This window comes from Pseudoliparis swirei, chromosome 12 (genome assembly GCF_029220125.1).
Source record: "Pseudoliparis swirei isolate HS2019 ecotype Mariana Trench chromosome 12, NWPU_hadal_v1, whole genome shotgun sequence".
Lineage (NCBI taxonomy): Eukaryota > Metazoa > Chordata > Actinopteri > Perciformes > Liparidae > Pseudoliparis > Pseudoliparis swirei.
Window position 1 is genome coordinate 14,857,882 of NC_079399.1, and position 18,393 is coordinate 14,876,274.

General features: G+C 42.7%; 1 protein-coding gene across 1 annotated transcript; it reads right to left on the minus strand.

Moving 5' to 3' along the window:
• Window positions 1-3,157: 3,157 nt before the first annotated feature.
• gpr176 (G protein-coupled receptor 176) lies at window positions 3,158-16,887 on the minus strand. The gene is made up of 3 exons (XM_056428923.1): window positions 16,656-16,887; window positions 7,374-7,626; window positions 3,158-4,397 (listed from the first exon to the last, which is right to left on the minus strand). The coding sequence occupies exons 1-3, from the start codon at window positions 16,885-16,887 to the stop codon at window positions 3,158-3,160; spliced, it is 1,725 nt and encodes a 574-aa protein (XP_056284898.1).
• Window positions 16,888-18,393: the final 1,506 nt, after the last annotated feature.

Below are 18,393 nucleotides of genomic sequence, written 5' to 3' on the forward strand. Positions count from 1 at the left end.
TGCAGCTGGGAGGATGATGGAATTGAAGGCAGAGCTGAAGTCCACAAACAGGATCCTGGCGTGGGTTCCGAGTCCAGATGCTGGAGGATGTAGTGAATGTTGACTGCATCGTCTGCAGACCTGTTGGCTCTGTAGGCGAACTGCAGGGGTCCAGGAGTGTGATGGTCTTGAGGTGTGACAGGACCAGGACTTCATGACCACAGAGGTCAGGCCTGTAGTCATTGAGTCCTGTGATCTTGGGTTTTTGGGGACGGGATGATGGTGGAGGCCTTGAAGCAGGCTGGGGAGGTGTTGAAGATGTCGGTGAACACGAGACAGCTGGTCAGCACAGTGCTTCAGGGTGGAGTCCGGGCCCGCTGCTTTATGGGGTTCTGCTTTTAAACAGCCTGTTGGCGATCTCTCCAGGATGACGAGGGGCGCTGAGTTGATGGAGGGTGCTCCAGAGGTGTGAGCCCTGATGGGCTGGGGAGGGTGGGCTGATGGTCTGTGGCTTGTTGGTGGGGCTGTGGGGATTGTCTCAGGACTGCTCCATTGTCTTTCAAAGCGGCAGTAGAACTGTTGGTGATCTGCCTGAGCCCTCTCCAGACAGAAGCAGAGTCGTTTGCTGAGAGCTGCTGTTGCAGTTTCTCAAAACCTGTATTTGGACTCTGTGTACAGGTCCTTGTCCCCACTCCTGAATGCCTGGTCCTTCTGCAGTCTTAGCTTCCTGAGAACCAGGGTTTGTCGTTGTTATAACTCACCCTGGAGCTGGATGGAATACAGCTGTCCTCACAGAAGCTGATGTAGGAAGTTACAGCCTCTGTGTACTCATCCAGGCTGTTGGTAGCAGTCCTGAAGACATCCCAGTCAGTACAGTCAAAGCACGCCCGTAGATCCTCCAGAGCCTCACTGGTCCACTTCTTGAACTTCCTCACCACAGGTTTGCAGAGCTTTATCATTGTCAACATGCTGCAGGATGTCCAACTCCAGTGGTTGTGCTGCTGACAGAATACATGAGAGCTTCTGCGTAGGCAGTAAGCCTCTGATCTCTTATTAATATGTCTAGACAGACGCTCACTACCTCATCCGTCTAAAAAACTCTGAAAAACATCATCTCTGAAAAGTTTCTGGAGAGATTAAAATACGAACTGGAGTTTTACTTCCCGTGTACAGTTGTTGTGAAGGGATGCTATACCTATGGTGCATTACACTGGATGTCATCACTGTAAATGTGGAGCATATGAATTGACCACATGCTGTTTTCCCATCAAAAGTCTTCATAGTGATCCGCAGAAAGTCAAATCTTACAATCCCACAACTGGGCCATCTCTCCATCTGCTGATGAAGATCATGTGATATGACCCCCTGCTGATAATTCAGTGACAAAGTTACAGAAGCCTTTAAGGCTCCTGAAGAATATGCTTAAAATCTAAATAATCATTGCTCTCTAGTCACAGTTCAAGTTCGGGGCATACAAACTGGTTCCTACTGAGCCCCGCCCACTTCAAGCCACAGAGAAACACAAGGACAAAAACATCTATAAGAAAAAAAGGTTGTGAAATGAACAAAACCATTTAAACTTTTGACACCTTGGGTGTGCATAAAGGATTCTGATTAACATGTCACGGCCTTTGTGAAAATTAATGTACAATGATATTAAACTCACTCACTGAATACACATTACTGCGCTGCATCGCTTCATGGTTCAAAGAGTTTGTTTTAATAAGCTTGAACCACATCAGGCAGAAAATATGAGCAAAACTCAGATTATTCTTAAACACCGGATAAAAATCTGTGATCTTCCAGATTTTCGTGTAACCGTTTGAATCAGCACCATTCAATCTGGACTCAGAGCTGTATATCTACCGTATAGCAGCTTCTGTATTCTTCAATAACATCCTAATACAGTCATCAGCAAAGCAGACACGTTAGAATAAACATGTTTAATAAACATCGCTTTCCTGCTCTTAAGTAGCACCAGTGGACACTGTTTCCAGTCAGGCATGACTGCACAATTCAGCCTGATAACAGCATGGGTAGGATGCAGCATGAATTTAGGTTCTTTGTGGACATAGCAAGGGATTGTGGGTAGCCCCGAAGGGAGCTACGACTTGACAAATATTTGAAGTGCAGCCCAGCTCTGTTTACCTCAGCCAGAGCTTCACGTTGAGGCTGCTACTATTTAACTATGCACCACAAAGGAGACTAAACTCAGAGAAATTGAAAATGTCATTTCACAGACTGTTTGTTGATATACAAATGTGCGCTTGTACCTCCTATTTGCTTTATTTTACAGTCATTTGATTGGGCAATTAATTTTCAGGAAACCTGGGACTAAATCAGAGGCCTAACCTGGATTTTCTTTTCTTATTCCTTTTAAAAACACATTCGACATTTTCTATGTGATGCACTTTGTCCAAACACCGATCAAACTCCCATTCTTTTAACATGTATTTGCCCACATCTGCATTTTTTTTTTCAATCTTTATCAAATCCACATACATTTACAAATGACAACAACATCTACCACATTAGAAGAAATCAGAAAACTATTCCAAAGTGAGAATTGAGAAAAAAAAGGCGAGCAAAAAGGCGAGTTAGTCCCAAAACATGAAGTAAAACCTTGTTACGAAAAAAGAGTCCCACAAAGGGTTGAGTTCAGGACTGACACTGAGACGTGGTCATTCACAGAGTGCAACAGAGTACAAGGTGCATTGTTTTGGAGATTCAATATCCTCGCTGGGTTTCTGCTATGGAAATATATTATTTAGTATCAGTGCATCTCTCAGGATATTTGGATGTGTACAGTGTTCATGCCAGCTCTAATCAAAACAGAGAGATACAAAAAGGCTTCTGCCTTCTCAACAATCATGCGCCCATTGAAGGAGTCCTTAATCATGACATCGGATCTGCACCGAGTCTTAGTTTAGTTGGACCGAGCAGACTCATTTCTCTCAGCACTGTAAAAATGTACGAACAAAACTGCCGTGCTTCAGGCGTCTAGCTCTTGTGCAGTAAAGTGGAAAAAACTGGACCTCTAAAAAAGGGTTCAATGAACCAAAAGAAACCGAGCATCTCACCGAGCCGCTTGACACATCAATATCCTGTAAAGACCAACCCAAGAGGCCTTTCCTGTGATGAGTTGTGTACAGTGTTGCAGGTCAGAGGCCAGAATAGTTCAGTCCGGGTCCACGATGGCGATGGCGCTGACCTTGTTGTTCCTGCTGATTCTCCGTTCAGGCCGTGGCCTCGGCAGTTTGGTCTGGATCAGCTCCTCGGGCGTGTTACCCAGCGGAGGCAGCAGCCTCTTCTTGCTGTTCCTGGTCTCTGGCAACCACTGAGGTGGCAGCTCGAAGGGTCCAAAACCAAACTGCGTGGAGTCCTCAGCGTCTGTCGGTGTCGCTGGTGCCACCTGAGACGAAGAGGCGTAAGCACACGTGTGGACCGGAGAGGCTCGGGGCGCTATGATTGAAGGAGGGCCGTCCTTAGTGATGATGAGCGCTCCCCCTGTCCCCTGCAGAGGATCCTTTTTGGTGATCACCTCCCCTCTGAAGCTCCCCAGTCTGGACCCCCCCTTCAGGTCCTCTTTCGGCCCCGAGCAGCCTTCTGATCCTTGAGAAGGGATCTCTTTCTCCGCATCCTCTTCTTCCCCTTCTTCCTCAGTGGGACTGAAGATCTGCTGCTGGCCAATGTTAAACATCTCCAGGAGCTGACTCCCAGAGCGGCCGGCTGTCTCCAGCCCCACCGGCTCCCCGATCACCCCCTCTGCTCCTAAAGAGGCCAGAGCCCCGGTGCTGACCACGTTCCGGCGGCTGTAACGTCTGTGGATCCTGGCCAGCAGGTCCAGCCAGCTATGACGCGCCGAGCGGTTCACAGTCAGAAACAGAAGTGGGTTGGTGACCAGGGACACCTTGGGAAGCCAGAGCGCCGTCAGGTACAGCAAAATGGGTAGCTCTGTAGCGTCTGCCAAAATGGTGCGATAGACCACCAAGGCCCCGTAGGGGGCGCTGCAGGCTGAGAAGGCCAGCACCACAGCCAGCAGAGTGGCGTGGAGTTCAGCTTCTCTCTGGGACACATACGGGATGGAGATACTGGTCTGGGGAGTCCGCAGTGCCGCAATGATCACCTTCTTCTTCTGGCTGGCGCTGAGCGCTCTGCGGATCAGCAGCATGAAGAGGAGGACCAGAGCGAGGGGGAGGATCACCGTGGTGATGTTGTAGATCAACACGTAAACCATGTGGCCCAGGGAGCGGGCGTGGTCATCGGAGCAGGACGAGGTGACGTACACATCCGTGACATTGGTCACAGCGAGCACGGGAAGGCTCGCCACCGTCGCGTGGATCCAGATATAGATGACCAGATCTCGGGATCTTGCATCTGAGATCTTCCTCTCCAATGGGTATAGTACAGAGCAGTATCTAGAGACACAAACACACACACACATATTAATATATGGGCCTTTTTAACAGCAGAAATGTTGACAGGTCACAGCAGAAAAAGCCCAAGTATTAAATAAAATAGTAAGGGCTGAATTCCATTTCGCTGCTTCAGTTTTAGACACCTTGTATTGGGCATGCTGACTCACTATCGCACAGTTGTAACTAGAACGGGCACTCGGTAGAGCGCATACCTTCGCATATCACAAGATTGGGCATTGAATTATGAACATGTTGGCATTAGTTGCATGCCAATTGGACAAAAATGTATCGTGCTATGGTAAAAAAAAGATGTTGACCTTTCCATGACCTTGACCTTGACCTTTGACCCGATTGATCCCAAAATCTAATCAAATGGTCCCCGGATAATAACCAATCATCCCACCAAATTTCATGCGATTCAAGAAGATTTTGACCTGTTCATGACCTTTGACCTTGAACTTTGACCCGATCGATCCCAAAATCTAATCAACTGGTCCCCGGATAATAAACAATCATCCCACCAAATTTCATGCGATTCGGTTCAATACTTTTTGAGTTTTGCGAATAACACGCATACAAATAAATAAATAAATAAATACACGGCGATCAAAACATAACCTTCCGCATTTTCAATGCGAAGGTAATAAGACACTTGATTAGAACTCAGCCATTAATTATTTTTATTTCAAACACCTGTGCTTCTCTCTCGAGGACAAGTCAAAACTTGTTTAACTAGGGTGTTGAACTATCGGTAGTCATGCTGATTCAGCTTTAAAGATCTCTCATTAGATGATTTACGTGGAAAGTAAACGCACCTAAAATGCCCAGATCCATAAGAAAATCTGTATCCTGCTCTGAAAATGCATTTCCACAATATATTTTTAGTGGCCGTGTGGTTAATCATGTATGTTAGGAAAAAAGTGAACCCTCTCACAGGAGCTTTAAGTGGTTTTGCTGGAAAGAGAGGACAAATATAACATGCATGCACCTGTTATATAAGCTGAGATACGGACAACAAGGAAAGAGGATCTGTTATTTGTCATCAAATCTGTTGACAACAAATGTATCCTTGAGCCTCTTAACATATTTATGGTGTAACTGTATTACAGAAGCTTATTAATAGGATGCATCACTTTATGTTACTTTATAGAATGAACGAATTCAATGAAAGAAAAATCTGCCATTTTTCAAGCTATCAAATGCTAGCCAATGTGAGTTAGTGAGCTAGTGACAATCCCCCCAAAATGCAATTAATACAAACTAAATATCTTGATCATTGTTTGTTGACTGAATTGAACTTTTGAATAAATTTCATAATACCCCAAAAAATGATTGCAACAGAAAAACCTGTAAGCTGGTTATTAAATAGGGCGAAAATGGAAATATGTGAAAAATTAACTTGGAATGGGATGAACGGACTTTCTCTCCATTTATCCGTGAAATATTAACTATGGTGCCGAAGCTGAAATCACGTGCGGTTGTTCTTTTATAGCACACCTACACACTAGACTAGAGCTTATGTCTGTCTTAAACATAATAGTATATGCAGATTCTCTTTCATCCTGTTGTTTTCCCGTATTAATAATAAACTAAACAATTCAGGTGAAGGACTTAATTATTTGTCTAGAACGTCTTCATTACATCGAGTGTGCGAGGGTGTGTGTGTCATCCAGCCGATAACGGCTGCGGTCTCATCCCGTCTGTGCATACGCACCGCACCCTCAATTGCCCTGCTTGAACATTAATAATTCATCGGTTTGAAAGAATTCTGACTGTAGGCCTATCAGTTGCTATGGAGGCAAAATCATCTTTGTAGCAGTGAAAATAGGCGAAGCTGCAACAATGAATGATCTGACGCCATAAAAAATCAATGATGCTCGAGCCTACATGTGTTACAATCTTCTAGTCGGTGGGGTGATGACATTTTTAAATCATGGAGAATGAGGCTTAGTGCAGTACCCATTATATACTGAAGTCATCCAATGTACAGTATATTGTATATTCATAATATCTAGTTTGATACAATTTGAAGAAAATGCAGTATTTTAATACAAGCTTTTATTATGAATGAAAAAGACCGAATGAGGGGGCTTCAATTTAAAATAGTTGTGTTATGCTATCACGTTAGCATAACACACAGGCTACACTCACTACCTGAGTGTAGTTTATTGCTTAATACTGCTTTTTGTGGTGCTAGAATATTCCCAGATGGCTAGCGTGTTAGCCCATAGCTAACCTACAGCTGTTAGCCAGCAAGGTAATATCTCTGTTAATATGGTGGTTTGAGTCAAATAAGAAGTTTACATTCTGTGATTACACATATTGTGTTTTTGAGATTATTTCTTTTTTTATTGTAGGATTCTCAAGTTTTAGACAATAAACAAATACATTAAATGATTAGGAATTTGTTTTCTCAATAGCTTGCGGTGTAAAAAGGCTTAAATGTGTCCAAAATGTTCAGGGGGGGACAAAATATACAGAAAGTATTAATGAACTCTAGATGAATAAACAAAATGTGAATTAAAATAAGACTATTTACAGTTTGGTTCGTCGTAACGATGTCTTTTACTCATGTTTCTATTGTTACAGTTTTGATATTAAGAGCAATAAAAAATAGCAACAGTGTTATTATTTAAAATATTGTCAGTAATTTAAAAATACTTTCCTGTAGGTTTAATTTGACTTTCCAGATCAGTAAAAGCATGAACCGCTCGACCCCACACCTTTCGTCAACGTAACCAGGTGTTGATGGAGACTGAAAAGACTTTCTCTCCTACAACAGAACAATCTTCCAGAGTTTAGTTTGATGTTGCTCCACTTGTGCAGTGTGAATGTTTGTACTTCCATGTCAGGAAGAGAATGTCTCGGCCCAAGCAATATATCAAGAAACGGATCAGAGAATCGATTTCTCCTTCAAAAGAAGCCACAATAATCGATGTCTGCATCATCTCAGTCTACTTTCTGTGTATCACTGACCTGTCGAGTGCGATGGCACTGAAGCTGAGCACAGTGACCGAGCAGAAGAGCTTGTGGAGGAACTTGATGGCCTTGCAGAGCAGCAGAGTGTGAAGCCACCAGCAGCAGCGAGGACTGGCTCCGAGCGCCACGTCGAAGGGAACGCACGCCAGGCCGGCGCAGATCCCCGAGTACGCCAAGTTCTTGATGAATCGGTTGGTCACGGATTTAAAGACGTTTGTGCAGCAGGTGCACCACAACACCGAGGCATTTCCTGTGAGGGAGGAGGGAGCAATTCATCAGAATAATCAGTTTGTCTTTTGATTTCTAAACCTTTGTGTTGTCATTTGTTGTTTATGTTGTTTGTCTGGTTTGAGGTTTCCTTTTTGCCACTAAAAGCTTTACAAAAAAGCCGTTCAACAAACCACATAAATCCTAGATATCTTATTTATTGGACAGAGTAATCTGGTATGATGGCACGCAATCAAAGAGATTATCTTGACCATCTTAGTTGAGACTTGTTCATTTTGAGGGGTTTTAAGGATAAAGGCATGCTGACTTATAATAATATTATGTAATATTATTTTAGCTTTTCACTGTGTAAAGGGATCAAAATCTATATCGGTGCTATTATCTTTGGCACTTTAATTATTTCATCATCACCTGTATAACTGAATGTAACTAAAGGAAGAGAACCTTTAAAATCGAAGGAAACCTCGCAGAACATTGGTGAGAATGCATCTTTTAACAACTAAAATATTTATAAAGGTTTGAGTCCCGGATATTTTCTGTATCTTCTTGTCTTGCTTGTTAAGGGTTAGGTTCCTCTGAGCACTTCATTATCCAACCACAGTTCAGAGAGGAAAGGGTAGGGTCGCCTGGAGACTCTAAATCGCCTCTTGGTATGTCTGTCTAATCTATGCGGGTTAGCATAGATGGATTGATGGTTTATCTACCGAGTCTTCCTCGTGTCCATCCAGCACAAAGACTGTGATAGAATAATTAAAGGAGTGAAAGGAATGCATCAACGAGGAGGGAGAAGTAAAGCTTTGACAACATAATATAATATACGCATTGTTTTGAAGCTCCACGTTTTACACTACGTGCCATCATTGAATGAACTATGAACTGGTGCATCTTTAAGGCCTAATCTAACTAAATACTACGTGAATGTGCACCACACGGCAAGACAATGATAATACGTAACCCTAACCCTAAGATCCATTTGGAAATGATTAATTACAAGTGAAAACCCAATTTTTTCTCTGCTTGTTGCAGGAGGATCTTGTTTGTACAGGTGTTTCCTTCTGCAATAAGAGCATTGCAGAAGAAAACACCTGTAGACACATACATGTCAAGATCACAATCAGTTTGAACACACATTTTAAAATAGAAATAATAGAAATATTTTTTGGCCCAGTGGTCTTTCTAAACAAATAAACAAATAAAGAGTATTTTGTCTTAAATTGTGGTTTTGCGTACACTGATTTGTAACAATTGCAAGAACAACTGTAAGAAATATTTGACTATCTGCTTCATATTTGCACACAAGCACTCAACACAAGAAACAACTGCAGGTCAAATTAAATGTGGCAGCTCTTTGCAGGGTAAATAAATCAATTAGGCCTGAACTAAGTGAGACAGCACATGCTCAGGTGCAAAGGGGGAAGCTGTGACATTACTATCAGTGGCGGCTCGTCCATAGGGGGCGCTAGTGCGCCGCCCCTCTTAAAATTTGGAGATGAAAAAAAAAGAAGAAGAAGAAAAAAAAAAATCCTGTCAAAAAACATTATATGCCAAATCATTTAAATAGTAAATATACCGTGTTGACGCGCTAAATGTGTGTGGGAGACCGTAAGCCCCTGTCAACAACCACTTAAGTTAATGTGAAAAAATATAATATATCGCCATTATCACGGAGAGAAGCCCCTCCCCTTTTTCGAGGCGCTGTTCTAACGTGTGTGTACGGCATCGATACAACATTTCAGTCGTTTTGGCAATGACCGGCTTCACATTGGCGGATGAAACGTGAATCTTGGTGCGCACAAATGTGCGCACGCGATTGGATTATTCGGCAGATCAGAGACCCGTATGTTCCCTCAGCCCCTAGAGCAGTGTTGCCAGGTCCGCGGTTTTCCTGCGGAATCGGGCCACTTTTGAAGTGTTGCGCGGGTTGAATTTGTTGTCCTTGGTTCGGGTAGACCTATTTTGCATGCAAATTACATGAATATCTTTAAATAAAAATCCATATTTTAAATGAAATAATTTATTCATACCCAAATCCTACCAAACTGACTCCAGATCAGCACGTACACATTTTATTTATGATAATATACTGTATCTAATTACACAAGGCCATTTTAGGACCTAGGTGAAATAACTTGAGGGAAAACTGCTGTTAATGCTGGCAAACTAAACATATGTTGTTACTTTGTAGATATTACAATACATTTGGCAATGATAGCAATGCTGTTGGACTTTAAAAGCAGTGTATATGGTTTGGCACGGGCATATTTTTTTGTTTGTTTGCCAACTTGAAAGAGAGGCGGGCTAAATTTCTTTACAAGTAGTGGGGCCAATGTACAATGTGATGCATCTCTTTCTGAATCCAATGTTTCGTTTGTTTCATTGTTGTGGACAGTGTTGAGCACTGTGTTCTTGAAATAAAGCTTTGTTACAATATTCTACTCATTGTGGAGTGCTATTTAAACCGCGCCGCCCAACTGCGCTCCCCCCCCAAAAAAATTCACCAGCCGCCACTGATTACTATGATTGTTAAGAAGGTTTTAAAAAGGTGAACTTCATATTTCCTGATGTAAGGTCACACAGGGATACGTGTGGACCAGCCTCTCCAAATGTAATTACCCACAGAGTGTTGGCTGTGCTCTCTTTGTGAGAGACGGAGCAAGATGTTCTCTGGTGAGGAAAACTGCGTTATTTGGTTATAACAAAGGCTATTCGTTTGTGATGTCTGTAAATGTTGAGGACACAGTGAGAAACAGAAACACTCACCCTAACTTGCAAGAAAGAAAATGTGGTTATGACAGCTTAGAGAGATATAAAAGCTATAAAAGCAAGGTTAGATATAAAAATCAATTACGGGGGATGAGGATGTTGGAACTTGGCCTGAGAGGATCTAGATGGAGCCGGAAGAAGCTCTCTTTGAGGGAACATGGTGTGCTTGACTGCTAGTGTCTAACTGTGTAGGATGTCAGCGTAGCACACGGTTGTAGTATTTCGGGGAATCCCTAATCCTGCAGTGATTGATGCTCAACCTCTGCATTCTGTGAGGCTGACTAATATGGGATAGGGAAATTAGCACGACGACACACATCTTTTCAAATGCCTCACTACATACAAGAGGATGTTTACATGACAGTCCTGCATGTCCAGACTTCCCCGTATTTGAAATTTGTAATTTCTGTTTATTGTGGCTAATGATTAAGGCAATGATAACCTGGGATGAGCTTTTCAAAAGAGAAAGAGGAGAGAAATATGGACGATGCAAAACAACCCATTTGTGTGTTACCCGATGTGCACCCCTATCGTCAAGATTGTTTGCCAGTGCTGTTTCAAAACCAGTACAAATTACTATTTTACAAGACTGTGGGTAGGGAAAGACCGTGTTCATGGTAATAAGAAACCGATGTTGACAGCAGTCTTCTGTGTCAAAAATGTGTCACTTCCAGCCGCCCTCCATTTTGTGCTGCCCCCCCCATCTTTGCTTCTGAGCGCAAAAGTCAGAATTTGCACGTTAGGAAGAGGCTCCTTTCAGGGAAATGTTCTATTTTTATAACTGTGCATGGCATGCACGGTATGTTTTAGAATAGGGAAAGTGTAACGCCCTGCTCCGTTTTGTCCTATGTCTCCTGTCTCCTTTGTTCTGTGTCTCCTCTCTGTCTCCTCTGTTTCTCCTCCGTGTCTTCTCTGTCTTGATTGGTTAATTCCCTTCACCTGCCCTCAACCACTCCTCTGTCTCCTTTATTTTTTTAATTCCCTTCACCTGCTCTCAGCCACTCCTATGTCTGGTTGATTGGTTAATTCCCTTCACCTGCCCTCAGCCACTCCTATGTCTGGTTGATTGGTTAATTCCCTTCACCTGCCCTCAGCCACTCCTGTCTCCCTGATTGTCTCCTGTTGGTTTGTTGTCTTTATCTCAGTCTCGTTGTGTCTCTGTTTCGATGTCTCAATCAGTCTTTGTTCGCATGGCAATTCCTAATGTTTTTTGTAGTTGCTTTCAAGCCAGAGGTTTTATGTTTTACCTTTTTCCGAGGTAACGTGTTTTTTTGTTTCACTCAAATCATGAGTCCATCCTGTCTTTCTGCACCTGAGCCTCACCCCGTGACAAACCGGAAACAGAAAGATTGTATACGGCAAATATATGCATGGGTATGGTATGGTTAGAAGAAGGCAACTCAAACACTTAGTTAAGGTTGAGAAAAGATTGTGTATATACGGTAAATCACCAAGACTCGGCTCTGTGAAGCTAAATGCTCTAAGTCTAAGTGATAGTCTAACTTTGGAACATCTGCAATGGTGTGATGTCACACCCTCCCAGTGATTGCAAAGTGATAAACTGTACGTGGGATCACAGTTCCAACATGGTATTTTAGTTTAGAAAAATATGCTCTGCACATTTTAAATCATTTCCCACCAAAACAAACACACAGGACTGAACTTAACGCTCTTCTTCTATCCCTGTGGTGTTATAATGACTTTTTATGAATGGTAACCAACAGTGAAAAGAAATTCAGATTCTCACTAACAAGTAATTTCATTATATCCTATTCTCAGCATTATGGTATACATTATGCCATTTTTGTGTGTGAAAATAGTACATGTTGTTCTCGAGACAAATATTAAGTAAGACTTTGAGTGCTTTTTAAAAACATCTATAGAAAATGTTTTAAATTGTGTCGCCAATTTTGAAGTCTAGGGTTGCAACGACTTCACGTAACTGTAACTAATAATAAAACATGTCCTTGTTAGGGCCTTCATGCAGACCACATTGGGATATTTATTCTTTTATCGTCAGCGCGTGTCTGTAAAATCACTTTGTCTCTCTGTGCCTGAAATACTCACTCGGCACTTGAGAAACACCTTGGCAACCATATTCAATGCAGCCATTGGGGAGAAAGAGCAGGCACTAAACATTATTGTGTTTTCCCCACTTAACAAATGGCTGTCCGTGTCCAATAGGCAGGCAGTGATGTGAAAAACACAAAATACAACAACAAAAAATGTTGTCTGCTTCGAACACATGAGGTGTGTCCGATTGAGTCCTTTTATGTGTAGTTACATGTGACATCAGGTCACATTTCTTTTCACCTCCACACCTCTCTGAGTCAAGGCAAGGAAAGTGTGTGGCAGGGGCAGACATAATGCATTTATGTATAGTCTACAATATATGTTGCATGCCCCTGTATCATTTATCAACAGTGTACACAGAATGACCTGATTAGTATTCATGCATCATACATTCCTCGCAGGAAAATTGCTCATTGTCATATTTCAGTCAGTCATACAGATTTCCTTCATGACTTCTCTTCAAGATTGCCAACATGTTGAAACCAACATCATCTCGCACATCCCTTGTACAAACTGAGGATGTATCCTGACGTTTAACAAACAACAAAACCCTTATTGATATCTTGAAAAAAACTCAAAGATAGCCCTCTGTGTACTGTCATCACTTTTATTATTCATGGCTGCTCATGAAATTGCTTTGATTTATTTTTGCTGTATAGGTGGCATGTAATGACTCTCCAAACAGTGGCTGTTTGAATGGTGACTGCTTTAGAATTGATTAAAGTTATTTAATGCATTTCATCTTTAATGTCTGTTTGCTTTCTACAATTAATGGTCACACACTTTGTGTCACTAAAAAAATATCGCTCACCTTTTTCAGTTCACTTGCATGAGACGATTGTTTCATCAGCAAAACCAACTCGTATTCATACCAGTGGAAATATGATGTTTATATTTGACAAATGTTTGTCGAACTTATCCGTCTGTATTTTTGTCTGCACCAAAATCAAACCATATAAGATTCTACAAACACTGGCTTTGACATTTGCTGCAAAACACTGAACTCACTGTTACATCATCACTCGAGAATCCTTTGATAAAATGTTCAATGGTAGTGCCTGTGTTCAATACATGCTTTATTTACATCCTGCAGCGGTGCATTCAAGTACTGTGGGAACCTCTGCTTTAAGACAGAAGCCTCCTTAAAGAGTAATGTCTTGGATTTCCTTATTTTTCCTCCTTCTGCACATAAACCTTATGTTGGTTGAAAAGGAAAACCCACAAATATCCTACTTCTGCCAAGCCATACCATGCAGATCTACCAAACCATGTAGACTCAGATGAGGCAGTAGGCCAGATTTGTTGGAGTGAGACCTCATGGGGGCCGTCATGGTCATGGTCATTATCATTATAATTTTTCTGCATGTGTATTATATAGTGGTGATTTACTCCTTTACTACACCCACTTCTGAGCAAACAATGCATATTAGTTCATCAAGTACTGTCATATACTGCTCTTTCTTAGAATATATAACTTTAATTCATATTGTTTCCTCTGTTATCCTCTCTACCTGTCCCTGTAGTCATGGCCTCCTCATTGCAAATGTCGGGCTCATCATTTTTCATCAATATTTTGCTTGAGAATAGGTTGACAACGCTACAATGATATTAATCAAGGCTACAACGTTAGCCGAATAGTTATGTTGCTAATCATTAGGCCTTTGTCTCTCTTTACCAGTTGCCACTTGTGTTTGTCCTCTTGAAAATAAATCTGTAAGCTTGGCACATTTGGCAGCATCCTCCTCCAATGCCTTTCTTTTTTTCAACCTGGCTTTTCCAGCCCCTCCTGCCCTCTTCCTCCCGTCCATCCTCCCTGACGCGTATCGTTACGGTCGGGCCGGCCCAGCTATCGGTAGCTGAAAAAACTTTTTGGAAAAGACGGTGAAGGGCCGAACCAACTCGATTAGGAAGTGCTCCTCTCCCAAATTGAGTTGGTTGGTTCCATAATGGACTGAACCAACTCTATTATTTGGGAGGGGTGAATTTCCTCGCATGGTACAACCCATGCAGAGGCTGCGGTGTCAGAATGCTGAACGTGTGTAGCCCACTTTAAGAGAAGATGGACTAACGTGACAAATGTCAACAAATACAATTCTCGACCGGCCCAGAAGTGAAGCGGCCCACCGGGAACTCTCCCGATTCTCCCGATTACCCACCCCGGGCCTGGCCGTATGGACTGAATGATACATCAGTGTTGTGCTCACAGCTCGTTTACGTTGCGTCCAAGTGGCCAAAGATGAGCTATTCTAGGTTTAAGTATTTCTATATCACGTTAAATATTCATGTCTAAATAGGTAAATGTCTGTTTCTATTTTAAAGTATCTGCTGCCCAACTGTCATCAGATTGTGATTCAATTGTTGCAGAGTTCTGATTGGTGCATTAAAAAATGTGTTCATCAAGGATGCTTTTGTGACATTTATTAGGGGGAGGGGGGGTTTAGCCAATTATTCTCAAATAATTCGATTCATTGGATGTGATGTAACTCTGTTATGTTGTTCATTCTTTAGCCATAACATCTATTGAGGAATCCTCCTCCGTTGCTCTTCCGAAGGTTTCTTCCTATTTTCTCATCGTTTTAGTTTTTGGATTGAGTTTTTCCTGAACCGATGTGAGGTCCTTGGAACTACACAACAACACACTGTATCAAGTGACATCTCAAATACACACCACAGAGGAACAAGTAGATTTGTTGAGCCACGCTGCCACAAAGGCCTCATGTCACGCTTTCCTTGCCCTGCCACATGTGTTTTTTTGTTGACTTTTTTGGAGTCTGTTTCATCAATTTCATCACAGTGAGCTATTTGTGCATCCTGTAATTCAGTCCATACTTTTCCCATCAGCACGAGCAATCATGGCTGAGTGTGTTTTGAGCAGCGAGAAAACCGGATGTTATGGCCACATTTGTGACAAATCACATATTCATCTCCGGCGCTCATTTTAGGACGAAAAATTATGTTTTTTGGCTGCCGATGAGATGGAGGGGATGTCCATCTGAGTGGGACTGATGTGTTGGTCCATCTATTCACACGGCTCCTTCCTCGCTTCTGTCAGCAGCAGCTGGTGCTTTACGAGCAGAAGCAGGAATATTGGTTATGGAGCCACTACGGATTTAGAAGAAAGAAGCTCAAAATGTTTGCGGTAAGTTTTGTTAATTTCATGTTTGATTATTTACTGTTTTAATTAACATATTTATGTAACGCCTCAGTTTAATATCCAAGTTAGCCGCTAACTAACAACATGAAGCAAAACAGACACACACTCGGACAACTCAAGATGAGGAGTCCTGGAACACACTTTTTTACTCCATAGTGCATACATTAAATGACCAAAGACACATTTGTGTGTCTTGACTTTATTTTCAAAACCACAACACACATTCTGATGAGCAAGTCTGACCTGGTACAGCTTGAACCATGTATAAGCATTATCAAAACGGAGTGTTCCCACCTATCGAGTAAAGATGAGCACACCATGTCCTACATCACGTCAGCAAAAATACTTCCGTCTGTCCACTGTGATGTGCAGTTCAGCCTAAACATTTTAGGGATGACTGACTCTGAGATTTAAGAGACTTTTTCCAAGTTTAAGGGCTATAAGGGTGTTTACAATTGAGCAATATGGAGTAGTAACACTATCATTGTGGCGCTCTTTAGTACAGCGATGTGGTTAAAGATTAGAGATTGTTTGCAGTTTGAGAAAGAACAACACATTTGATGAGTAATTACTGTTTTTTTGTCGTTTTTTATTTTGTATTATCTCTGGCAACATCTTCACATCTTCTTATTCTTTAGAAGGGATATCTTTAGAAGTGTGTGTTTTTGGTCATTGTTTTCTGTCGTTTTCATACTTAAAAGTCCCAGTAGTGTTTCAGGTTTAAGGCGTAAGCATTGGTGTTATCAAGAAGACAAAGCTTTATAAGATCCGATTCAGCTGTATGACCATCTTTTCAAATGTTGATGATTTGAGCAACTTTTTGGAAGTGTTGTTCAGTGCTGCACATTTCCTGAAATAGTTAAATGAGTCTTGGAGAAAGGGATGTGCTCAAGAGGATCTGGACTTATATTTAGAAATCAAACTGCTGAGTCTCAAGGGAAACATGAAGCTACAGGGAATATGTTTCCATGTCTGCAGGATTTTATCTGGGGTTTTTTGGGGCCTTTCTGACAAGTATACATGCACAATACATGCACGTGTATCTCCATGAGGAGACTTACCGAGCAGCGAACCTATGAGGATGAACACCTGGATGGTGGTGGTGAAGTCCCGGTAGGCTCGCTCTCGGATGAGGAGGAGCTGCTGCTCCTCCAGCACGGTCCCCCCGCGCGGCGGGCTGCTGTCCCACCACCTCGGCGGGCTCGACGCGTTCAGGAGATCGAGCCAAAGGTGTGCTGCTGTGAAATTGGCGCCACCATCTCCCACCGTCGCAGCCCGGCTCCTACCATCCATGTCAATCACCCTCTTCTTCTTTTTCTTCTTCTTTTTTTTAAGAAGGCTGGCGAGATGTCAGCAACCCGCATTGGAGTGGCATTTCTGTGGGGAGGATGGAGATGCCCAAAACCCCAAAATAGGGTGGTGGGAGAAGGGTTTGGGGGTATCTATAAAACACAGCTCGCGAGCAGAGATGTAAGTGAAGATGTGAGACAGACACAGGTCGGCAATGCGTGCGGCTGCCAGCAGCGAGATGTTCTGGTGTCTGATAAATCCGGAAAAGGCATCATGACATAAAAATATATACGTAAAAAGCCTATGCATGACCCGTAATCCACAAATGCGGATGCATGGCAGAAATCAGTCAGTGAGCTCCGTGCGCAGGGAGGTAGCTGGACGCTGCTCTGTGACACCCGGTGCGCCGAACACCACACCGGGCTGCGGAGCGCTCCGCTCCGGTAAAACACGCCTGGAGCGCCGGGGAAAAACACGACCACCACCTCGAGCCGTCCAGGAGAAGAAAACACACACACACACACACACACACTACTGTGTGTTCTATCAGAGGCACTGGCAGAGGCTGGGAACTGGGAGGCTGACTGGTGCAGAAGCCGCTGGCTGCTGAATATCTCGCCGCGTGGAGGTGCAAGACCGGAGAGGAGGAGAGCCCCCCCCCCCCTTTCACAGCACGGAGGGACCCCACCGAGGGGACTGCGGCCGAATCACTCACTGAGCAGTCATGCATAGTCGAGGGGTTGGAACTTTTTCATCTTCCAAACGGACAGAAAGCAGTCATGATTTAAACAATTTAAAAAATGATAATGTGTCAAAGAGATCCAGTTTTAAAGAAGTTACATCAGTTGCATGCACTTTCTAATAATGAGGCCCACTGTCAATCTGTGTTGGCAATTAAGAAGGTTGTTTTCAGATAAGGTTTAGGTGTCTTGCTCAAGGATACATAGACTAGGGCGGGGATTGAACCATCGGCCCCCTGATTGATAGACAGACCTACTACCACTGACCCACATCACCCCACTTCATCAACAACAACCACCCTGCTGATGCCTTGCTCAGACTGTCCTCTCACAGGAACGTATGACATTCCTCTTTGGTTTGCAGAAAATACCAAAATAGGAGAGCCAGAGCCAGAGGACACATACCTGCGGAAAGAAGAACAGTATTTTGAATTAACAGAATAAATGTAGTTCTTTTCCACCGTGTATTAATATTGCATGGTGTGGCTGAGACAGGTGTCAAACAAGATTCTGTGAAGACAGTTCATTCAGGTAGATGTAACTGAGAGAGACTTCTTTGTCTCCAACTTCAGAATCAGACCCCTTCTTTGATGCAGGCTACATTGTTAATAAAATACCAAAGAGAAAAACGAACATCATCAAAGTAACTTCACTCCCCTTTAAAACAGACGAAACCCCTTCATGTAGATTAGAATATCAACGTTTTGAACTTTCAAATGGGAATAAAACCACAAAACATACATCACATGTTTGCAAGATGTATTAAAGA